Genomic DNA, 26,483 nt, shown 5'->3' on the forward strand with positions numbered 1-26,483 from the left:
TAAAGCAGGGGCTACGCAAAGACAGAAACACTGCACATTAATATTATCGTGGCATGCGTCATCTGTGCATAGGGAGGTTTTGTATGAAGACCAAACTATTGGAAGAATATGCAACCTAAAATGGTCTCTGTTCTTTCTGCGTCTTGAATTATTCATAATGATAGCTGTTTGAAGTCTCTTTGATAGCACCAGGCTGTTTCATTGTTTCTGAATCATTAAATCCTGCCTTAGTGGGTAGCACTGTTGTACTGATCCATATAATAGGGCAAAGTATTAAAAACTATACAGCTAAATACTGGATTTAAAACCTCACATTATCAGAAAAAAGCAGGTGGTGCCAGAGGTTTCAGGTATCCATATTTATGCGTTACATTTTCTATTACTTGCAATGTCAAAAACAGGGTCACTTGACAAGCAAATTAGTTTCCTTCAAAAGTAATATTCAGGTCTGTCTAATAAATATTGATGTTACATATTTGTAGACCCAACGGTTGGGTTTGTCCATATTTGACCCAGCATTTTTTAGAGAATAGGTTTTGCTTATGGGCCTCAAGGCAGTTGTAAGAGATGTTGTAAAGCAGGGGTGTCCAATTCTGCTCCTGGTTTAACCCCAGTTAAACACACATGAACCAGCTATAATCAAGGTCTTACTCGGCATACTAGAAACCTCCAGGCGGGTGTGTTGAGGCAAGTTGAAGCAAAACTCTGCAGAACAGTGGCCCTCTAAGACTATTCTAGCAGTTTCCACCATAGACAAAGCACTTTGAAAACATGTAAATTAAAGGGGTCGTTCATTGCGATTTCTCTTTTTTTAACTTTAGTTAGCGTGTAATGTTGCTGTTTGAGCATAAACAACATCTGCAAAGTTACGACGCTCAAAGTTCAATGCAAAAGGAGATATTGTCTTTTAGAGAATTCTCTGTTTAAGGACTACAACAAACGGCTGGTAGGGACTACAACAAGCTTCTTCCTGGGTTGGTGACATCACTAACCCTAAAATTTACATAAACCCTGCCCCCGAGAACACGCAACAAAGGGGGTGAGGCCATGTTACTGCATTACAGTATGTAACACAAATGCAATAGCATGTCATAAAAGCAAGATGTCAAAATGACAAGTTATAACCGTAATTAAACTAAACTATACCTGTTCTATCTTCATGCAGCATATTCTCTGGCTCTGTAGGCATCTTACAACAGTTCCCACATGAGCGACTTATAGATTATCATAACAGAATATGCTAATGCTAAGTTAACTCCTAGGGATGTAACGGTATTATCAATATCGAATAGAATTTTACGATCAAAATAGAATAAATCACCTTTGGGCAGTGCTTCTAATAACGACTGTTTCTATTGCATTGTTACGCCACTAGGTGGCAACAAATTACTGTTCAAAATGTATCACTGAATTATTCTTTTACAAACAAGTGAAGTCTTTGTACATCATTGTAATGTTCAATCATTGTCCAACACTTATGGCACTTTTTTCCAAGTCTTCATTTGTTTTTGTTTTTTAAATATCGCAATAAATATCGTATCGTGGACTTTATATCGAGGTATTATAGTATCATGAGATTTTGATATCGTTACATCCCTATTAACTCCACATCAGCTACATAAATTATCTGAACTAACCGTTCAGAAACATCCTGTTGCATTCAAAATGTTGTCATTTCTTCTTGAGTCTCTCAATCAGTGTCCGACTCCGTTTTGAACATAAAAGGCTGAATAGTTTCTGACATTTTTAGTGAGGTAACGTTAATCTGAGCTGCTAAATGCTAACAAGAGCTCCTGAAACTCCGCCCCCTTTTGAGAGCAGCTCATTTGCATTTAAAGGGACACACAAAAACTGAGCGTTTTTGCTCACCCTCAAAAAGTGACAAATTTAACATGCTATAAAATTTTCTGTAGGGTATTTTGAGCTAAAACTTCACATACACACTCTGGGGACATCAGAGACCTATTTTACTTATAAAAGTCATTATATGACCCCTTTAGAGAGTTTTCTACGTTTATGTAATTGGCGCTCTGAAAACATCACTTATAAATAAAGTAACTTCCAATAAATTGAATGGTTGTTTACTCATAACTTTTGCTATTAGCATTTACCATGATATGACCAATTTAAGTGTGTTAGACATGGTCTGTCTTTTATTTGTACTGTACAATATACATCCCACAGTGCCTATGCCTATTTTAACAGGATTCTGTATGAATCAGATGCCTGGTGATTTCTTCCCAAAGTGTGGCCTGAAGAAATTTGGCCTGTTTACATTACAAACCGAAAGAAATCTTCCCCACAGACACCTTTCACAGTTTCACAGTTCACATTATTCCAATTTCAGCTTTTCAATGAAGTCCAAAGCCTGTGAAATGAAGATTTGTCCGGTCTGTAGAAACTTTGATTTAGTGCATTCATATTTAGTTTAAAATTGAACCTTTGATGTTTTGACTGGACCCTCCATTACACTGAAATGTCATGTCTTTTATTAACTAGGTCACTGACTGTTTGTGAAAGGAGGTAATGGAGGTTAATAGAGCTTTATTGAAAGAAGCTGATTGACTGGTTCATGGCCCTTTTCATAGCTGTTATGAAAAACTTTGACTCATTTGCACACACACACATTGACTGATATTGGATTCTGAATGCACTGAAGAAAATACTCATTCCAATATATCAGTATTGGGTCGTTCCATCTCATGCATATATGCAAGACTGTCAGTGGGTGCAATTCTTGATTAATAATTCTTAATAATTAATGATTCTTGATTAGCTTATATTTGGCTTTTATTTGATTCTGAAACGGGAGTCTTGCTCTGTCTCATGATATTCTTTAAAGAATTGTATTAACAGAGAAGAAGCAGATTTACATTTGGAGATCAAACCTAGTCATAATAATTCAGGCATTGAGTATAATTTAATTTTGAAAATCAGTGTCTTATTTGTTTTAATACAGTTTTAAAGACCTTTTCAATTTAATCATATTTCATCTCAGATAAGCAGATTTCAAATTGATATTGCTGTCTAATATTTCTCTGTCTTGTATCGTTCATGAGCATTACTGTTTTTGGGATGGTGTGGTTAAGGCCTGCAGGCGATGTTGTAGTACGATGTATTAATAGTAAGGTCTGTGAGTCTGCTGAGATCTGGAATAAAATATCTGGTTCATAGATGCTCTTGAGATGGCAATAGTAAAGATTCACCATACTTTTTTGTCTGAAATATAGATGTTTAGATGCTGTGTTGATTTTGCATTGAGTACATGCTACTATACTACTGTTCAAAAGTTTGGGGTCAGTAAGTTTTTTTTTTTTTTTTTTTTTTTTTAAGAAATTAATAATTTTATTCAGCAATGACCCATTTAATTAATCAAAAGTGATTTATTTGTGGTAATGTTAAAGTCTTTTGAACTTTCTATTCATCAAAGAACACTGAAATGTGTCAGTTTCCACCAAAGCTGGTTTCAACATTGATAATAAATAAAAAATGTTTCTTGAGCAGCAAATCAGCATGTTAGAATAATTTCTGAAGGATCATGTGACACTGAAGACTGGAGTAATGATGCTGAAAATTCAGCTTTGATCACAGAAATAAATTACAAAAATGAAAAAATGAAAATTCTGTCATTACTCACCCTCATGTCGTTCCACACCCGTAAGACACAAATTAAGATATTTTTGATAAAATCCGATGGCTCAGTGAGGCCTGCATTGACAGCAAGATAATTAACACTTTCAATGTCCAGAAAGCTACTAAAGACATATTTAAAACAGTTCATGTGACTACAGTGGTTCAACCTTAATGTTATGAAGCGACGATACTTTTGTGCGCCAAAAAAACAAAATAATGCCTTTATTCAACAATATCTAGTGATGGGCGATTTCAAAACACTGCTTCATGAAGCTTCAAAGCTTTACGAATCTTTTGTTTCGAATCAGTGGTTCGGAGCACGTATCAAACTGCCAAAGTCACGCCCCCCAGTGGTGAACCATTGAAATTTCGAAACACTTACGACATAACAAAACCTCGTTTACTAAAATCACGTGACTTTGGCAGTTTGATACACGCTTCGAACCACTGATTCAAACACAAGATTTGTAAAGCTTCGAAGCTTCATGAAGCAGTGTTTTGAAATCTCCCATCACTAGATATTGTTGAATAAAGTCATTATTTTGTTTTTTTTGCCGCACAAAAAGTATTCTTGTCGCTTCATAACATTAAGGTAGAACCACTGTAGTCACATGAACTGTTTTAAATATGTCTTTAGTAGCTTTCTGGGCATCTGAAAGTGTTAATTATCTTGCTGTCAATGGAGGCCTCACTGAGCCAACGAATTTTATCAAAAATATCTTAGTTTGTGTTCTGAAGATGAACAAAGGTCTTATGGGTGTGGAACGACATGAGGGTGAGTAATTAATGACAGAATTTTCTTTTTTGGGTGAACTAACCCTTTAATTTTTTTTTTTTTTTTTTTTTTTTTACATTTTGAGTCAAATGTCAAAATACAGAAACGCTTATTGTCTTTAGCAGTGGTTTTGTATGTAGGTCTCTTAAATTAGGATTTGTTGTGAATTATTGGTGCATATTACTTTGCTTTTAATAATCTCTTGCAAGTCTGAACTTGTTCAGTGTACCAGAATAGTCTATACAAGGTCATAACTGGGTTTCTATGTTGACACACACAGAAAGAGGCTGGTGGTAAGATTTATAGGACAAATCCTTACACATCAGGGAAGATGTCTTCTTGACTTTGATGACTGTATGTGCTTCAGACTGCTGTGTGCTGCCGATAAGCTGTATGTACGTCACTAATCACACACTTCCCTTTAGCTGATAACATTGACCAGACCACACATTCAAATCTTGACCGCACACATCGGTGACAGCTTCAAGGAGAATCTGTGACACAGTGGTGTGTTTAGTACAAGTTCAATCATGATAAAATTAGGATATTATGATGCATCATGAATCGAAGTGTTATCATGAGGTAGTTGCTGATGTCCAGCTCTGGTCAGTAGTGATGGAAGACGTGTAATTGTGCCAGTCACTGGCTAGCCAGCTTAACCTCTGTGGCTTATTTAATGTAGCTCATTACTCTAACTCTTACTCACTGATTTAAATAAAGCACTGACAACCCTTCAATGCCCCAAGGAGGGATTTCCATGTAACTGCACATGGAGAAGAGGATGATCTGTCCTCTTTAAAGAAGGATATTTCAAATGTCTGCTTTGCTGTTGATCTCTGATTAATTTCTAATTTTGATTTTGCAGAAATAGCCTTCATACCATACAGGGTTACCTTAAAGTCACCATAAAAAATCAAAATTGACAATAGTTTTTTTAATGGATTATTGCAGTTTTTATTATAAATGATTTTCTGTGAACATCATTTTTTTTTAATTAATATGCCCTCATAATCTTTGATCAAAATAACTTCCACTCCCTCTTGCAGCGACATCTCTTCTCTTCTCTGATGACGTGTTTACTGGCGTGAGGGCGGGACAACTTGTCACTCACATGAGATCCACCAATAGCAAATCACAACTATCCAACTATCCAATCAATTCCTGATCGACAATATCAAGTCCCACCCTATGGGATGTATCCCACCTGATATATCCCACCTGTTAGTGGGTGGGATATATTAGGCAGCAAGTGAACATTTTGTCCTCAAAGTTGATGTGTTAGAAGCAGGAAAAATGGGCAAGCGTAAGGATTTGAGCGAGTTTGACAAGGGCCAAATTGTGATGGCTAGTCGACTGGGTCAGAGCATCTCCAAAACTGCAGCTCTTGTGGGGTGTTCCCGGTCTGCAGCGGTCAGTATCTATCAAAAGTGCTCCAAGGAAGGAACAGTGGTGAACCGGCGACAGGGTCATGGGCGGCCAAGGCTTATTGATGCACGTGGGGAGCGAAGGCTGAACCGTGTGGTCCGATCCAACAGACGAGCTACTGTAGCTCAAATTGCTCAAGAAGTTAATGCTGGTTCTGATAGAAAGGTGTCAGAATACACAGTGCATCACAGTTTGTTGCGTATGGGGCTGCATAGACACAGACCAGTCAGGGTGCCCATGCTGACCCCTGTCCACCGCCGAAAGTGGGCACGTGAGCATTAGAACTGGATCATGGAGCAATTGAAGAAGCTGGCCTGGTCTGATGAATCACGTTTTCTTTTACATCATGTGGATGGCCGGGTGCGTGTGCATCACTTACCTGAAGAACACATGGCTCCAGGATGCACTATGGGAAGAAGGCAAGCCGGCGGAGGCAGTGTGATGCTTTGACAAAGCAGGAAAGAATATGTGGGAATACGAGTTATTTTAATGCTTCTTTGTGCTGACACTAACTAAAAACAAAGCATATCTGGGAGGAGACAAACTATGAAAAATGTACTTCTATTTTAATCTCTGCTTTGTGGAGCCAAAGTTTTAGCTTTCACATAATTCACTTAAATTCATATTCAGCCCCAGTGAAGGCCTAAATGAGATCATTTTCTACTGGCAGCATGGAGCTCATGAAGATTGAAACCGATTACAATGCCACTCACAATTTATTCACTTTAGTGATGTTTTATGTGCTCTATATGTAAAACCTTTTAAGTCTCGATATAACGAAGATTTTTTTAATGTATTGTTACGTATATAATGTAAAATGGATTATTGAGGAAAAAAAATAGGATGGGATTTGATTGTATCCATCGGATTGAATTGATTGAATGGAGGCAGATCTGAATGCGAGCTTGCAGTCAATTGTATAAAAAGGGCGGGGCTTAAGCAGACTGAATGATTGGAGAAGTCCTGCATATGTCACCAGAAGTCTGTTTCACCGGAAAATCGAGTTATGACATTTTGATTAAAAATTACAATGCATGTTTACGTTGAAAAAGAAAGGAATGTGGCAGCAATTTTCAGTTTCACACCCAGCCAGTGACTTTTCTTTTCTCTGAGTAGAGCTCAAGAGCACCTGTATTATTTATTTGTTGATCAGTTAAATTTCCAGATCATTCTCTCTCTCTTTCATTAAGATATATTTCCCATCCTGTGCTCAGTCTGTCTCTCCCTCCAACAACACTGCACATCCTGCCTGTGACAGAGACAGGCAGAGATTCAAAAAGAGTAGGTTCGCTCTTTTCACCCCTCCCTTCCTCTTTCCCTCCTCCCCGTGAGTGTGTGCAGCGGTACGTCAGAGCAGAAGACTGGTGTATATGTGTGTATGCGTGTGTGTGTGTGGCTGGTGAGGAAACAGGAGCGTCGGTGATAGGAGACTCCACACAGACAGCAAAATCACGATGCTTACGCCTTTGCCTGCTTCAACGGCGAAACGTGTTGGTTTTACCTATTCTGTGTTTTGACGGCCATGGAGCTCTGAAACCTCTCTGCTGCTGTCTCCTGAGAAATGGATGAGATTTAGATCCTGGAACTATTGCATTAGGGCTCTTCTCGGGACTCTTTCCTTGTACTCAGACTGATTCGTTCCCTTTCTTGCATTGTTTCATGAAGCCTGCATTTACTTTGCTATTAAAATGAAAGCAACAGAACTGGGCTTTCTGTAAGTGTCAGACATCCAGTCATTCGTTTGGAAGTTTGGAAGCTGTTTGGATTAAACATGTGGAGTCAGTCAGGATATTCCAACCACTACCAACCTCATCCCGCTCACCCATTTTACCATGTACCCTACAGGTGGGTTGGCCTTCCTCTTTTATTTTAGATCACATTGAATGTTAATGATGAATTGGACTTTGGCGACACTGTTTACGGATTTCGTTTTCCTCTTCCTGTAATGGGGAGTGTCCACAGAATGCTGCCGAGGGGTCATTTCAGGATGGATCTGCCTGGCAGTTGATGCTGAAACCGTTTGGCAGGTTTTAGTTGGATAAAACTAGATTAAATCTAAATCACGTGTGTCTGTGGCAGGGATTTCACTATGGTGAGAATGAATGAGAACTGCTTTATTTATGTCAAGACATTGTGGAATTCCAACAGGTCCTGTTGAACTGGCAAGTTGAGTGAGTTCTGTGGAAGTGAAGACGTGATGCACAAAAACATGTCATAAATACTTCACTCTCTGTGAAGGTGTATAGTGTGCTCCACAGTCTGACACCATACCTCCAAACTTCATTGTCCTCCTGACTGAAGGTTTTGTTTTTCTTGAATACCAGCTGCAACATTCCAATCTTGAAGCCAAATACTTCTGCAAGTGTGTTTACTTTTCTTATAAGTCTTTCCTGATTGCTCAGAAAGGACAGAGATTGTTTTTTCATTATTTACTCATTGCAGGCTTTTGCCTAAGATGCATTTCTCATGATTCAGTGAAAATACTACTGTTGGTTTAGAGTTTATTTATATTTCAGTGTACTTTCAGAGGCACAGCAGGGGTTGCTTTCCTACACTTCGCGTTGTTTTCAGCTGCATCAAGATAATTATGCCAAACCCATTATTGTGAGTTGCTTCTTTAATAACTTCTATCAGCATAATACGTTTACTGTTCCATTCCTCTAGCTAGACTGATAAAGTAAGTGAACTACATTTGTCTCCACTCCATAAAGCAGTCCTACTTCTCTAGCATTTGTTTAACCACCATATGAGAGTGCTTTGCTTTTGATTCAACTGATAATGCTTTGCTGGAAGTGTTGCTTGGCTGATGTTGAGTAACAATTCATCCACTCTTCTTTAGGACTACAAGTTTGAGGTTTGAGCTAAAGTTTTTGTTTCAATGAGGCAGTTTCTTCCGTGCCCCCCTGTTATAGAGAAAATATATTTTCAAGACCCCACATGCACCCACATAAAGACACTCTCAGGCATGACCTTGCTTGCAAAATCCTAAAGGATTTATTTGAAACATTGTAATTAAAGGATTAGTTCACTTCAGAATTAAAATTTCCTGATAATTTACTCACCCCCATGTCATCCAAGATGTTTATGTCTTTCTTTCTTCAGTCGAAAATAAATTAAGGTTTTTGAGGAAAACATTCCAGGATTTTTCTCCATATAGTGGACTTCACTGGGGTTCAACGGGTTGAAGGTCCAAATGTCAGTTTCAGTGCAGCTTCAAAGGGCTCTACATGATCCCAGAAGAGGAATAAGGGTCTTATCTAGTGAAACGATCGGTCATTTTCAAAAAAATATTAAAATTTATATTCTTTTTAACCACAAATTCTTGTCTTGCACTGCTCAGCGATGCGCCACGCATTACGTAATCATGTTGGAAAGGTCACGCGTGATGTAGGCGGAAGTACCGAGCTAGTGTTGACAAAGCAAACTTGCAAAGACGAAGACAAACACCCTTTACAAAAAATAAAGCTAAAACGACGATGTCGGAGGAGAAAATGAGATGGAGCTTTTCACCCTACCGCCGTACTTCCTCCTACATCATGCGTGACCTTTCCAACATGTTTACGTAATTTGTGGTGCATCGCAGAGCAGTGCAAGACGAGCATTTGTGGTTAAAAAGTATATACATTTTTTTTTTTTTTTTTTAAATGACCAATCGTTTCGCTAGATAAGACCCTTATTCCTCGTCTGGGATCGTGTAGAGCTCTTTGAAGCTGCACTGAAACTGACATTTGGACCTTCAACCCGTTGTAGTCCACTATATGGAGAAAAATCCTGGAATGTTTTCCTCAAAAACCTTAATTTCTTTTGGACTGAAGAAAGAAAGATATAAACATCTTGGATGACATGGGGGTGAGTAAATTATCAGGAAATTTTCATTCTGAAATGAATTAATCCTTTAATACAGTACTACAACTTCTCAACTTCTAGAGGCTTCCCTTGTGTTTGTGATGTGAAGTCTTTAGGTGGCATCTTAACTTGTTTGGCTTCATACTATCAGAATATTTTGAGGCACACACACTGGTCTCTTTTTATGGATGAATCCGAGGGCGAGATATGCCTCATCATATTTTCTTGTCTTGAGGCTGTCTAGACTGGATGCGACAAAGCGAACATTGCAAATCCACTTGACCTTTGTGTCAGAAGTTGTAGTACTTTAGAAATAGAACAGGGCATCAGTTTACTGTCGGAAATTTCTTGTGCCGCTCCGCATCCAGTGTAGACAGCATCACTGATTATCATGGTTTATATTTGCAATACTCAATTCTGATTCTTCAATCACGCTATCTAGCAGTCTGGTATTCCATGACAACAACCGCTACAACTGATAACAGACCGCTCAAATGGGTATTGCAAGTCATCTTGAGGTAATAAAATATGTCAAATTAATATTTTGTGTTTGGCAAGTAGCCACATAATAAGCGGGATAATTTCACAATGGGGGTCTTGTATCACCCTGAAGAGGTGTATTTTGCATAACAATCTGCTGACTGTACACTATCCCTTTATAACTCTGCCTCCAGTTTGGGAACCACTGCATTAAGGATTGTGATATCTGAAGAGTAATCCGTTGAATTTTTTTTCTGTTTGGTTTTTCTAGATGGCTTGGTAAAGGTGACAGGTTGAGTGATTGTACGTAAAAAATTCTAATGCATGCATGCAATTAAAAGGTCAATAAATTGTAGCTAGCTTGAAATTGCAGAGATAAACTGAAACTAACCATAAAACCATAAAACTCTGCCCATAAAACTGTCAGTGAGTTGGGAGAGTTACCACTTTTTGGTGTATAAACTCCTACAGATCATATCATCTTTAACAATAGAATAATAGTTGGCTACGCCTAGTCATTATAGTATTTGGTTTGCATTATGTTTATAACTTCATAAAATCAATATCGTAATGATCTCCTCTGTTAAGTAGCACATTTATAGACATTTCAGATTCACATCTGTGTTAGGCTCCAGCATCCCTCAATAAGGGGCTTGGATGGATGGATGGATGGATGGATGGATGGATGGATGGATGGATGAATGAATGCATTATTCTGCTCCTACATAAAAGGACTTGGGATAAAGTTTTCATTGCATAGGTTACCACTTATAATCAGTCAGTCAATCTGTTAAAGGGATAGTTCACCAAAAAATGAAAATTCTGTCATCATTTACTCACCCTCAAGTTGTTCCAAACCTGTATGCATTTCTTTCTTCTGTTGAACACAAAAGAAGATATTTTGAAGAACAGTTAATGGGCCCCATTGAAAAAAAAAAATACTATGGAAGTCAATGGGGTCCATTAATTGTTTGATTACTGATATTCTTCAAAATATATTTTATTGTGTTCAGCAGAACAAAGAAACTCATGCAGGTTTGGAACAACTTGAGGATGAGTAAATGATACAGAATTTTCATTTTTGAGTGAACTATCCGTTTAAGTGTACTAAATTGCTCTTTGATTTTCACCATGCAGTACTCAGACCTCTTCTATATGCAGTGTAATATCAGAGCTGATAATAAATGCAGCTCTTCATGAAAAGAAGATCCGGGCTCTGAGACAAAACTTACAGCAGTGTCTTTGGTGTGATTATCTGTGCCATTTACAAAAAAGCACCATCTGCTTCACTAGCCTTGGCACGAACCAATCACATTCCAGCATGAGTCCCAGAGAGGCCACGCTGAGACCCCAAAAGAGGGCTAAAAAAAGTCCCACGCTCATCTGAGCTGGATCCTGCCTTGTAATTTACGTTCTGACGGCGATCCGTGATTTATCCAGCGCCGCCAGAAGATTGAGAGGATCAAAGATCAGAGGGATGATCCAGATGTGTGGATATGTGATTTGTGAGAGCCTCAGACTCATTCGTGTCTTGTCCTCGGTGATGGGTGGACATTTAGCCAATGAACTGGAACATTTTTATTTCTGTGAGAGGACATTAGATGCTACGGCAAGGAATATTGTCAGTCTTGAATCTATTGAGGGCTAAAAAATGCTAAGCATTTGTTTTCAGAGCTGCTTGGGACTGAACCACGCAAGGTAGGACTAATCCAGCATTTTAGCTTTTTATTGGTTAAAAGGAACCTGCTGGTAATTTTAGCAGTGATGTCATATGTCATATGACCCGAGAGGAAGATGGTTTGCAGTGAATGCACTGCACCATATATTTGTCATGTGTTCTGCTTGCTTTAGTATTGTTTTCCAGTAAAAATCTTTAAAACAAAAGCAAATTTGACTGAGATACTGTATTTTGATACTTATTTAGACTCAGAGTATAAATTGAATTTATTTTAAGTGTTTTTTTTTTTTAATTAAATATATTCTTAATTCTTAAAGGGGTCCTTGATTATGATTTCACTTTTTTAACTTTAGTTAGTGTGTAATGTTGCTGTTTGAGCATAAACAACATCAGCAAAGTTACAACACTCAAAGTTCAATGCAAAGGGAGATATTTTCTTTTATAGAAATCGCTTTTTAAGGACTACAACAAATGGCTGGTAGGGACTACAACAAGCTACAACGAGAACACACAACAAAGGGGGTGAGGCCATGTTGGGCTGCTTTAGAGAAGAGGAAGAGTTGTTGTAGTAGAGTGTTGTTGCCATGCTGTCATTTTACGCCGGACTGCTTCACAAACGAGGGTCAATTCAACACAAAAGATTAACATGACGGCACATGCTAGTCGATGAGTTGAATCAACTCCACAGCAACTACATAAATTTATCCACTAACCATTCAGAAACGTCCAGTTTCATTCTAAAAGTTGTAACTCCTTCTGAGTCTCTCCATCAGTGTCCGACTCCGGTTTGAACAATGTAAGGCTGAACACCGTTACTGACAATCCTCATTTTGGCTGCGTGAGATTCTCCAGCTTTGTTGTTGTTGAGCAACCGAAGCATGAGCTGTTAAAGCTCCGCCCTCTTCTGGAAAGGGGGCCGGGAGCAGCAGCTCATTTGCATTTAAAGGGACACACACAAAAACAGCGTGCTTTTGCTCACACCCAAATAGGGCCAAATTTGACAAGCTATAAATAAATTATCTGTGGGTTATTTTGAGCTGAAACTTCACAGACGCATTCTGGGGACACCAGAGACTTATATTACATCTTGTGGAAAGAGGCATAATAGGTCCCCTTTAATATATTGTTAATATTTCACAATTTTACTGTATTTTTGATCAAGTAAATGTCTTGGTAAGACTTCAAAAACATTAAAAAAAAATGTAAATTGTTCTGAAAACTAAGGCAGAAAAAAGATTTTCGTCTCCTCATTCTCTAAACTTCTCACGCCTTAGTCTAAATGCTCGTCTGACATTTAAATGTCGCTTTTCAACAAGGGACTCAAGTAGCAGCATAGGTCTTGCTAACATGCCCTGTCTGTCACACTGTGTATGTGCGCAAGGACTTTATCATTAATTCATGCCAGCCATTTATGAAGGTCTCTTATTGCTTCTGAGGAATGTTTCTCTCTTTAATTGGAAGATCCATTATAATCTCCCTTAGCCTTGTGTGAAATCACAGAATGTAAATCTGGCATTATAAAAGAGTCAAGGCCAACAGCAGTTCAATTCCCATTTAAATGAATCTGAAGCCCTGCGAATATTGACACTGATGTGAATTGAGCTGTGCAGTATTATAAAATGTGCATCATCTGTCTTTGTAGGATGAGAGAGGTCTAAAAATACCTTTGGTGTGAGGTGTGTGTGTGTTTGTGTGGATCAGCACCAGGTGTTTGGGTTCAGGGTCTGATACAATATATTTGTCTTTCTGCCACATACGAGAACATGGATGAGACACCTACTTGAATCGCCTAAATACAAATATAATGCTCAAGAGAAAATATAAACAGACTTTGTTTACTCATACAGCAAACCAGTGATTCTTGAGGAGGGCACGGGGCTTTCATGAAGACCCAGAGAAATAGAGGGGGAGAGCTTGTCGTAAATGTCTCGAATAATTTCAGATGTCATGGTGGGTGGTAAAAATTCCAATGTGTGAATATTTGAGAATAATGTTGCTTTATGTTACTGAATGTTTTTTAACCACATGCTAAAAAACAGCTTTGCTGTGAACCACCATGCTGCTTTCTGGACGTTTTCACTACTCTCATAGTGTATGATTACAAAAAAAAATTAACATTGATGGAGCAACACATTTTGTGGGAAAATAATTAGTATTAAAGGGATAGTTCACCCAAAAATGAAAAATGTCATCTTTTACAACTTGAGGGTGCATAAATGATTACAGAATTTTTATTTTTGAGTGAACTATACAAATAATTTAAGTTAATAGCTACTTGTTCAAAACAATCACTTCAGCAAAGTTTTCACTATTTTCTCTTTATTTTATAAAAGAATTAAATATACTGTCATTAAAATGTAGAAAGATTCTGAAAGCTTTGAAAGAGATCTCATAATACTTTAATATGGCTTTATAGTATTAACAATAAATATTATATGATATAATTAATTTGAAATATAATTGTTTTTATTATAAATATGGTGATTATCTCTATAGGTGGACAGCCAACTTAATAAATGATATTAAATCTGAATCTAACTATGTCATGTCAACAACTGGAAAAGTCACCCAGCTATTTTGATCATGTCATGTATTGTGCCTTTAGCCCCAACAGCAGAGCACTTTTTACTCCAAATACCATACTTTTACATATTCTTCATTGAAAATCAGTTGATTTAGTAATCACTAACAAGACCTTTGTCTCAAAAAAATTTAATTTGCTACATAAATCTGTATCCTTTTAAATAACATTAAGTATTAGAATAAATCAACTTTGCGTTGATGGCTTGTAATCACGTTTTAAGGATCAGACAAATTTCCATGTGCATAGTGAAACACGGATGTTTAGGAAAGTTTTTGCACTATCAAATGCGCCTCAGAGCTTGAATTTCGCCGTGGTATTGCAGGTAGTGCGCGTAATTTTTATAATTATAAATTGAGAAATTCATGCAAACATTTATGCGCTAGCATGTAGGTTGAAAAAGTAAATGAATCCACACAGATTATCAGAGCAAATCAGTTAAAAAACGTTCTGTGAGACCTAATTTCACAGAGTGTGAATGATAGTACTGCGTCTTCTATCTCTCAAAATGTGCAAATGGTGTTGCATCGTCACTAAAGTGGTATCATTTCGTTTTAAGCCATGCCAATTTAAACATTAGTACTCACTTAAAGCCGCCTCTCAAACAGCTTGTGAGTGTCAAATTGAGTTTTTTTTTTTCGTGGCTTATTCCACTTAAACTGTCAAAATTAGGTCAAAATGCTTGTCTTGGCAAGTATTCATGTAAACACAATCGGTTATGCCCTAGGTGAACGTAAACAGTCGAGAAAGACAATGCATGTGTATCAATATTTTGGATCCGTGCATTCGGTCTTAAAGTGACAGCAGCCTAATAAACCTGCTGCTCTCTTAGGGCCCTATTTTAACAATCTAAGCACATGGTCTAAAGCGCACAGCGCAAGTGCACTTAGGGCGTGTCCGAATCCACTTTTGCTAATTTAACAATGGGATAATTGTAATTTCTTTCAAAATTGCCACATCTCACCAAAAGTGCCCCTTCAAATAAAAAATCCCCCGCCCCCCTCACCTATAAGAGTCACCTAAGGGAGGAATTCCACCCTCAATTCCCCAAAGCAAAAATTCAGCCCCTGTGCCTTTATCTCTGTTGTTGTACCCTACTGTTAGTAGAGTTTGCAGTGGAAATGGCACTCGAGGTCTGATTAGATTTGTTGTGGAGAGAGGAAAACAGTTGTTGGCTGGAGCAGGCTGTCTGAGAGCAGTTATTTTGTTATTTCTTTAAATAATTAATCTGTGAAGCACAGTTCTCAGTTCCCTCTTGCTTCGGGAAGTCTGGCACATTTCTGCAAATAAATTTCTTTTGAACAAATAAAAAATCGGATTTTAGACCGTTTTAAAAATTGTGGATTGCAGGAATGAGGCCTAGCGTTATAAAAACCATTAGGAATGCAAGTTGGGAGCAGGTGGAAAATTTTATAGGAGCAGGTGGGTGCGAGATGGAAAAATCTGTTCCACACAAACCAAACTGTTGCTTGTTTATATCTTGTTTCAGATCATTTTACTGTGTATTACTGCAGGTGATATAAAACTTTAATATTACAGTTTAAGCTGTTTATTTCAGTTTTTACTTTATTTGCAATTTTTTCATAACTCAGGAATGTTTTTGTTACTCAAAAACAAATGTATGTATTGTATACTTAATAAAATATATGAATAGAAAAATAAACTTTTATTCTGTAAGGATGCATTAAAGTAACATTTAAAGACATTTCTAATGTTGCAAAAGGTTTCTATTTCAAATAAACGCTGTTTTTGAACTTTATATATATCAAAGAATCTTGAAAAAATGCATCACGTTTTCCACAAACATATTAAGCAGCACAACATTGATAATAATAATAAATAATATATCAGCATATTAGGATGATTTCTGAAGGATCATGTGACACTGAAGACTGGAGTAATGGTTATATTATAATAGAAACAATTATTTTAAATGTTACAAAAGCCATTATTTTAAAACAATTAAATAAAATGGTTATTTTATTCCCATTTTCTAAAAAATTACATTGATTAAATAAATGCAACCGTGGTGAACATAAGAGACGTCTTTCAAAAAATAAATATCTTGATGCATATAAATGTAAAAATGATTAAATAGACTTTTTGTTGTGTTCTTACATTAAAAATGAAAAACATGAACAGATTATACATGCCTTGATTATATTCAACTAGATTTTTACTGTATTTTACTTATGATGGTCCCTCAGAGGAAATAATAATATACTGTAGCATTTAAATTTGGTAAAAATATAAATATTTAAATCACTTATCCCTACTTTGAATTGACTGGGTTTATCCTTCAGTTTTGACCTATGACCTCATTATTTCCCCAACAAATGCTTAAAATTGACCTGTGACCTTCATTCTCAAACCAGCCTGAATTTTTTAGCTCTTTTGGAGAGCTAAATTTAGGTTAAACCTAGAGTCAGGTCTGTATGACTCATCATTTAAACACAAACATTCACTGACCAGGAATATTACAATATCACAGATCTTTAGTTGAACATAATCCGCCCTTCCTCTGCCTGTGTGTGTCCGTGTGTGTGTGTGTGTGTGTGTGTGTGTGTGTGTGTGTGTGTGTGGGCATGAGTGCAGTGACTCATACAGGCAGCAGATTGAATCAAGGGGGAACAATAGATTTGAGCAGAACAAATGGTCAGATGGAAAAGGCATGGATCAAAGAGCCGTATTACCTGTTTCCTGCCTCATTTTACCTTCTGTAGGCCACGACAGCAGCACTCTTGATTCTACTTACATCCTCCTCAATGACAAAACAACATCTCCTCTAACAGAGAGGAAGGGCCACACCGCTGGGCCTCGGGCAGCTGGAGCCTATTTTAAACTGAGATCCATGTTTCCTCTGGCCTCAGTGGACCTCCGCCTCTGCTTTTACTTCAGACATCAAGTATCAGCTTTATGCAGCTCAACAGCATCAGTAAAGCAATGAGGAATATGAACAGACTCAAAGTAGCTCAATTAGATGTGGAATGCTTTTTTTTTTATTTATTTTTTTTATACTCCCTTCACGCCTTCTGGGCTCCTTATCAGAGTTTAACAAATCTGCAGCCACAAGTGCCAACTGTTTTTCTAAGATAAATGCTAATAGGTTTCAAACAGTGTTTTGCATATGCTTGCTCTTAGGCAACACATTTGAAGATTCATCTTTTGTCCTTGACAAGTCTGTCTGCTTGTTTGTTTTTTTCCGGTCACATTTACCGAATTTTCATGGTCGAAATTGAGACATTTTAAAAGGTATCTTGCACAATTGCAAATTTCACTCAAGGGCGAAAGATTTCCCCATGCAGATCTCACATTGGGTTCAAGTTGATCACATGAATTCTCCATGTTGACCAACAGAAAGCTGTTTGGTTTGAAAGTGAGTACTGACAATAGCTATGTTTCCATCCACCTATTTTTATACGAATCTTAGGATATATATCGCATAAAAAACGCTAGATGTAAATGACAAGATGCACATCAATTCTAAAAATGTGCATAAAAAAAATATATGCGCATAAAACCCCTCACTTCGCAACACAAAAAAGGTATTTTTTTTATTTTCTGTTGGAAATAGGGTGGGGTGGGACGGAAAAACTAGTTTAACCAGTGGATTATTTTCTTTGCATAGCATCTCAAATGTTGGTTTGGTCCTTTTGAAATGCCTGAGCCAAAGTCTGTCATCAGAATGATTTGGTTTAATTCCCTGCCAGAAGTGTCTCACATAATTGCGTTCACAAACACCAGCATCCGAACGCAAGATAACATGACAGTGTTTATTTCATTTCGTCTGCGTCTTCTGAGACATGTACGAAGAAGAGCCAAACTATTGCAGCAACTTTCAGTTTCATTAGTGACAATTATGTCCTCTTGAACATATGGGATGGAAACGCTGCTTTATTTGCAAATATTTTATGTGATATTCCAATTTTGTGGAAATTTTTTTAAAGTTTTCAACCTTGGATGGAAACATACCTACTTTTTTGTCAACGGAATTTTTGCCAAAATTTCACTAATATGAAAAACCTTAAAGGGTTAGTTCACCCAAAAATGAAAATTCTGTCATTAATACTCACCCTCATGTCGTTCCAAACCAGTAAGACTTTCGTTCATCTTCGGAACACAAATTAAGATCATTTCGATGAAATCGGAGAGCTTTCTGTCCCTCCATTGACAGCTACACAACTTTGACGCTTCAAAAAGATCATAAAACTAATCCATATGAATTGAGCGGTTTAGTAAATGAATGAGTGAATGAATTTGAATGAATTTCGGCTTTTATTCACATATTCATCAACTCACACATCAATTGTGGTAAACGGAAGCTCAAGCATGTTTGCTTGACGTGCGAGAACCAATGAGGTTTGTTTTCGCGCTTCAAGCAGGTTTGGTTGAGCTTCTGTTTATGTTCGCTGATCAATGTTTATATGTGAATAATAGGGCTGCGACAATAAATCAATGCTTCTTGATTCGTGGATCGATTCTGAGATTTTTCCGAATGCATCACGATTCTCTCTCGAATCGATTCTGAGCTTAGTTTTTAACAGCAGATGGCGCTCTAAGCTAGTTTTTAACTGCACGCTCAAATGCTCACGTAGAAGAGCGCTTGTGCATTCGGCTAAGTCTGAGAATGTATTTGCACCTCAGAATGCTTTTATGACGTAAGATTAATGTAAACAGCCCACTGCAAACACCCTTGTAGTTTGCTTCAACCTTTTCGAACTTTATGAATGATTATTTCAAGAACGTTCAAGTGGTGTGTGCAAGGAACTGGAAGCAAGCAGAGAGTATGGCTGTTTCTGAAGCACGCAGTGCCATCTGCTGTTAAAAACTAAGCTTAGAATCGATTCAAGAGAGAATCGTGATGCATTCAGAAAATCTCAGAATCGATCCAGAATCATTTTTCGATTTATTTTCCCAGCCTTAGTGAATAAAAGCCTAAATTAAATCTGTTCATCATATGAAGCGATCGAGAAAATTTTGACTAAACCGCTCAATTCATATGGATTAGTTTTACGATCTCTTTATGAATGTTTTGAATTGTCAAAGTGGTAGTTGTGTAGCTGTCAATGGAGGTACAGAGAGCTCTCAGATTTCATCAAAAATATCTTTATTTGTGTTCTGAAGATGAAAGAAAGTGCTACGGGTTTGGAACGACAAGAGTTATTAATGACAGAATTTTCATTTTTGTGTGAACTATCCCTGTAAGTCTTATAGGCAAAAAAAAAAAAAAAAAAGCTGTAGAATTATATTTCTAGATCATAACTCTGCCAGTGGCACATTTCATTCAGAAAATATGAAAATCTAGTTTATTTTCTTATTCTGAAGATGTCATAAAGTATCAAGATTGATAATGGCAATATGCTATCAAGACAGATATTTCAATATTTTTTAAATAATGATGGATCACTGAGAAGGAGATTCTGGCATAGAGTTTGGCTTAGGAATTAAAATACAAATTGGGCCAGAAATTGCAGACAGTTTGATCCTGGAAAACAAAATGACAGCACACACACGTTGCTGTTTTTATGCAAATTAAGATGAGTTAGTTATAGGATGTTTGTTTAAAGATTTTTCCTTCTGATAAGTAACACAAAACAAATTTGTTTCCATAGGATTATTCGCATATTATACTAAATATAAGAATGTTTGTTTAGATGTATTAACAAATATTGACAACAGTTGAAACGTTGTTCCTGAAGAGAACTACAGTAACGTACTTTTTAATCTGTTAACCTGCATAACAGGTCAATCCAGTTTGTCCAGTTGGGCGACCTCGGTGTTCGAGTTAAGTTGCTTTACATGTCATTTGAATACCGTCTCATCAGAGCAATTCTGTTTACACCCAACCGCTCTTCTGTCACAGTTCAATGTTCCCATGACTTGTCAGATTCACTGAAATTTGATACGAGATTAGAGCGAAAGACCGAGAAAGTGATGTTCCCACACTTGAAATAGGACAAGAGTTTCCTGTATTGTCTTTTTACACCCAAATTCAATTATCTTTGCACCTATAGCCGATGTACTTCTTTGTAACAATATAAATGGTGTCGTTTTTTTCTCCCTTTTTGTTAGTTAAGATCGTAAGAGTATCGTAAATGATGTACAGAGTGTCTTTAATTTGAATTCAGTATATATTACTGATAAAAAAAAATTTTTTTTGACTGATTAAGAAGTGATTCATTTATTCATACATTCTATATTTTGCTCTCAATGTCTTTTAGTCACTGCTCAGATAGCAAGATTGCGCTCAAGACGCAATATTCAGAAAGTACTGACAAAAGGATTACCTTTATACTTTATCTCTCAATACCGGTGACGAGTGAGAGGACTCGTTGGTTAATCTCTTTTCCCCAGACGTCTGAGCTATTGAATTTCCTGATGTTTCTCTTCTGCTGGTGTTCTGAGGTGAAGGAGGCTTGTGAATTACTTCTGACATCATAGACAGGAAGAGACAGTGGTTTGCATAATTACAGCAGGGTTAGAAAGTTAATTGAAAAGACCTTTTGCACCTTGTTTCATCCAGAGGAGCCTTTTTTTTTACTCTCTATTCAATGTCATGTGCTGGAATCCTACAAAGGAAAAATAATTGAAAGAATCTCATTTCCACCCTTGTGAATTTTAACTGGTGGACTTTTAAAGATCTGCTTGTTCCATTTGTGTTTGATCAGAGGTCATTGGAAACCAGGATATCACTAGCCTGATTCAAACTATGTTGGCTTCAAGTTAAAGATGATACATATTCATTAGTGTGGTCATAAATATTGATTTTTCGACGCATGTAGATTCTGAATATCTGAAACTGTTTCAATACAATTTTCCACAGTATCGATACATTACACTGCTAGAAATTTTACATTCCCAGAACATTCTCAGAACGTCCCCGGCTGGTGTCAAGGATGTTGCCTAGTAACGTTCCCAGAACGTTCCGAGACAGTCACGATGTGGAGTTATTTAAAGGGTTGGGGGACGTTATTTGGCGGACCTTCACGGAACATTCAGGATGTTCTCTGAATTTTTAGGGAACCATATTTTATTTGAAAATTTTACGTTCCCAGGATATCCCCACTGGTGTCAAGGATGTCGCCTGGTAACATTCCCAGAACGTTCCGAGACGGTCACGATGTGGAGTTCTTTAAAGGGTTGGGGGACGTTATTTGGTGGACCTTCACGGAACATTCAGGATGTTCTCTGAATGTTTAGGGGACCATATTTTATTTGGAAATTTTACATTCCCAGGATATCCCCACTGGTGTCAAGGACGTCGCCTGGTAACATTCCCAGAACTTTCCGAGACAGTCACGATGTGGAGTTATTTAAAGGGTTGGGGGACCTTATTTGGCGGACCTTCACGGAACATTCAGGATGTTGTCAGAATGTTTAGGGCACCATATTTTATTTGGAAATGTGATGTTCCCAGAATGTTCTCAGAAATTCCCCACTGGTGTCAAGGATGTTGCCTGGTAACGTTCCCAGAACGGTCCGAGACTGTCACGATGTGGAGTTCTTTAAAGGGTTGGGGACGTTATTTGGCGGACCTTCACAGAACATTCAGGGTGTTCTTGGAACATTTAGGGGACCATATTTTATTTGGAAATGTGATGTTCCCAGAATGTTTTCAGAACTTCCCCGCTGGTGTCAAGGACGTCTCCTGGTAACATTCCCAAAAAGGTTCTTTTAAGTTCTTTTAAGGGTTGGGGACGTTATTTGGCGGACCCTCAGGGAACATTCAGGATGTTCTGGGAATGTGTAGGGGATCAATGCTATACGACGTTCCCTCTAGGTCTCTACACTATATTCCCATAATGTTTGCAGGACCTTTAGGGGAATAACCTAGAATGTTATTTTTTTGGTCCTATTTAGGTCCTTCCATCACATTTACTAAAGGTTTTCAGAAACTTTAGTAACATTACAGGAACCTGTTAAGGTCCCAAGTGTCCTCTTTGTAACGTTGCTATGTGACCATAGAATAACCAATATGGAACATCCCCCTAAAGTCATATCTGCAACGTTATTAATGACCAACAGAGGACCATGTGGGAACGTTCTGTTAATGTCCCAAATGTCCTCTTTGTAATGTTCTTATGTGACCATAAAATAACCAAAATGGAAAGTCCCCTAAAAGTCAAAAATGAACCTTGAACTGCATCACTTTCATAACCAAAAGAGGACATTTTAGGAACGTCCCTAATGTTCTGTAAACGTTCAGGATTTGTGCAAGGTCACGAGAACCCCTCCTACGGGTTGGGACTGGCTTCTCACCACTTTGTATAGTTTATTTAAAGTCAGCATTAAGCAATTGAACATTGAAATGTCTTTTCTTCTCTTTTGTGACATATAAAATAGCTTCTTGAATAAGAAAAAATGTTGTAAGGGACCTGATTTTGTCAATTGGGAATTGATTGGGTCATTGTGATTTGAGTGAGGGTTTAGTCTTTAAGAAATTAAGTCTTCAACTATTGTAATTTTGCTACTGTGAAGTAAAGTAATGAATACTTATTATGAAATAATCATTTTTTTATTTTACAGTGCAGTTCTATTACAATAGTAATATATTTCTGTCTTTGAAATTTTAGTAGTATTATTTTTTCAAATTTTTTTTAGCTGATATTAACAGTACTAAAAGCATATGAAAGTGACCTCTTATTCCAGTGTTGTTTATCCTCCCTGATTCATCTTCTTTTTGATCCCTCTTGCATTTTCCTCTCTCCAGCGTCCCGACTCTCTGACTGTCGCAATTGATTTTGGAGATAAGCAGCCTTCAAAGTCTCATTGCATGCTGCCAAAAATCTCCAAGCTGCATGATGGATTACGTCAAATTGCCATCTATATTTATCCGTGAATGAGCTCAGTTTGTGACAGCTTATTGATGCCTCTATATCAAATGGCAGGATGTAAAACAGACATTAACTGAGATAAGTGTCTTGGGTCGACCAATGAAGATATAAATCTGTGCCATATAGCCACTCAAATTGTAGTCATATTCAGAATATGATGCAAAATACGTCTTTTATTGAACTTTTCTTTGATACTGAACAGATTGCTCTTCAGCTTTGTCTTTAAAGACAGATAAATGGAGAGCTTTTCCATCTCCTGCCTCTCAGAGAGGTCATTGGCCTGACAGTTGAAGTGGCTTTTCCATGTCATCTCCAGGGTTACTGACTGTCTGATAAGCATTTTGAGGGTTGAGAAAGTTTGAGCCAACACACCCTGAATACTGAGTCAAAATTTGGAAAAACAATCAAGATAAATATTTTTAGCTATATCACCCAGCCCTAGACTCAAGGTCATAGACTTAAATTGTTTCTTAAATAGCTCTTCTGTGTCCTTTTCCTGAGAAGAAACTCAATTTTAGTAAATACGTGACCTGCTGTCTGTATTCTGTCTGTGTCTGAGAGAGTTGTAGCATTTTGATGATAAATGTGGCATCCCATTTCATAAAGCCTCTTCCTACTCTGTCATTACTGCATACACATTGCTGACAGCAAAATTTTCATTACCTTTCCAATGACAGATTTAATAAGTAATCTGTTGGTGGGAATTTGCTCTTGAGGGACAAAACAGTTGGTATAGCCTAACTATGCAACAGCTGGCACTGAATGGATTATAGTTATGATCAACAGTTTTGACAAAAAGACAAGGTACAGTATAGCTTGTCATTGCATTTCTTAACAGATATTTTCCTATAAAAAACAAAAGTGCACAAATGTTGCTGGTACTATGAAAGCCCATACTAGGATTGATGGCACTCTCAGCTCCTATTACGAGAGAGATGGCATAACTTGGCATATTTTAATTTATCCACTCCAGCAGCTACTTATTTATAGATACAATCGGGCCCAGCTACATTTTCATTAGTGTCCATGCTCTATTCTTATTACACTGCTTGGCAGGTCTCAAGAGGCAAAGTTTGGCTGCATCCCAGCATTCTATTACAAAGTGTCTTGTGTATATAGCATTAATATCTTTTGTGTACCAATGAAACAAAATTGAAACTTCCCTAGCCAATTTACTGGTACATTTAGATGCTTTTATTGGTGTCCATCCTTCCATCAACAACTTTTTGTAGACTTTGATTTGTACACTTTAAAGCAGCCATTCACACAGAACGCGCTAGACGGACGTGTTTGGCCGTTGTGCTCGTGTCTTTTGCAGAAAATGCGTTTTTGTCATTTTTTTCCTTTCGAATACTGAATAGCTCAATAAAACTATTAATTGGGGGTAGGGCTGGGCGCTAAAATGATAATGATAAATATCGTGATAGAATTTTCCTTGATAAAATTATAACAAAAGTTTATGCGCTAAAAGCGAAACGAAACAGCACTGCTCATTTGAACCTCGCCACACTGACCATTTATCAGCTCGCCTCAAACGGCAGTGCAGCGCGAACTAACTAGAGCAGGTGCGTTTGTTCGCTGATCTGTCTCAATCATGTGACCACTTAACAGTGCTATGAATGTTTCAGTCATTTAAACTAGTTTAAACCAGATGAAACAGTGCTGACAAACACGACAAACATTGTGCCATGAGCGATCTAGTTAGAAGACTTTTCAGTCTACAAATCTGTACAATTTACTGTAGTAACACTAACTGGCTGGCCCACATTGTACAGCGGCCCACTGGGAAATGGCCAGTCCGTCCCTGAACTGCACCATGGTATTGTGGCAGAAATGTGGTATATTGATATGCAATTTTACACCAATCATTATGAGCACTGACAGGTGAAGTGAATAACACTGATCATCTCTTCATCACGGCACCTGTTAGTGGGTGGGATATATTAGGCAGCAAGTGAACATTTTATCCTCAAAGTTGATGTGTTAGAAGCAGGAAAAATGGGCAAGCGTAAGGATTTGAGCGAGTTTGACAAGGGCCAAATTGTGATGGCTAGACGACTGGGTCAGAGCATCTCCAAAACTGCAGCTCTTGTGGGGTGTTCCCGGTCTGCAGCGGTCAGTATCTATTAAAAGTGCTCCAAGGAAGGAACAGTGGTGAACCGGCGACAGGGTCATGGGCGGCCAAGACTCATTGATGCACATGGGGAGCAAAGGCTGGCCCGTGTGGTCCGATCCAACAGACGAGCTACTGTAGCTCAAATTGCTCAAGAAGTTAATGCTGGTTCTGATAGAAAGGTGTCAGAATCGCAGTTTGTTGCGTATGGAGCTGCATAGCTGAAGACCAGTCAGGGTGCCCATGCTGACCCCTGTCCACCGCCGAAAGCACCAACAGTGGGCACGTGAGCATCAGAACTGGACCACGGAGCAATGGAAGAAGGTGGCCGGGTCTGATGAATCACGTTTTCTTTTACATCACGTAAATGGCCGGGTGCGTGTGCATCGCTTACCTGGGGAACACATGGCTCCAGGATGCACTATGGGAAGCAGGCAAGCCGGCGGAGGCAGTGTGATGCTTTGGGCAATGTTCTGCTGGGAAACATCCATGTGGATGCGTACCACCTACCCATATGCGTGCATGGTTTTACCTATGGTTATTTAAATGTATGATAATTTCGATGGCCTGTAGTTAATTTAATCAATCAGAATATTTAAATCTTACCCTATGAGGTTGTTTCACATTTTATAGATTCTCCCATTTTACTGTATTTTTTAGTGTATTTTCCAAGAAAGACTGTTTGACTTATAACACATGCACAGTTTTTGCGAGCTCTAGCAGCTCTCTTCAGGGGTCGTCTCTCAGCACCGTGACACTGACACAAGACACCACTACACTGCTGGCATTTTACCCTCCCAACCATACGAGACAACTAGACACTCTAAAGCCTGCAACAGAGGCAGAGCGCTGAAGCCTAACCGGTGACGAGACAGGTAAACAAAAGCCTGCTGCTATTCTGCAACACTGTATATGGCATCAGAGGGACGCTTATTGATTGTAAGTGGAGACCAGGTCATGTTCACCATTGTGAAAATGCTCTTACTGAAGTAATGGGGTCTCTTTAAGTACGGTTTTAGCTTACTGGTAAACAAGCTGTACTGACGTGTTTTCTAAAGGAGATGTTTGCCCGTTTTGCAGGGTGTTAACACAGTGTGAAATTTGGTTAAATTTTAATT

At 37.9% G+C, this 26,483-nt stretch overlaps 1 protein-coding gene across 14 annotated transcripts in view; it reads left to right on the plus strand.

Annotated features, from left to right (window-relative positions):
• Positions 1-26,483, plus strand: part of plekha7a (pleckstrin homology domain containing, family A member 7a) — a 99,631-nt gene that overhangs the window by 12,318 nt on the left and 60,830 nt on the right. The window contains exon 1 of one of the 14 annotated variants that reach the window (XM_051869920.1): positions 7,221-7,678. The exons of 11 other annotated variants lie outside the window; for them this stretch is intronic. In XM_051869920.1, the coding sequence (XP_051725880.1) occupies positions 7,605-7,678 (74 nt within the window). In that variant the 5' untranslated portion in view covers positions 7,221-7,604. Of the gene's footprint in view, positions 1-7,220; positions 7,679-11,733; positions 11,858-26,286; positions 26,305-26,483 lie in introns of those variants that run through there. 2 more of the 14 variants (XM_051869923.1, XM_051869928.1) reach the window with 2 other exon arrangements.

This window comes from Ctenopharyngodon idella, chromosome 18 (assembly GCF_019924925.1).
Source record: "Ctenopharyngodon idella isolate HZGC_01 chromosome 18, HZGC01, whole genome shotgun sequence".
Classification (NCBI taxonomy): Eukaryota; Metazoa; Chordata; class Actinopteri; order Cypriniformes; family Xenocyprididae; genus Ctenopharyngodon; species Ctenopharyngodon idella.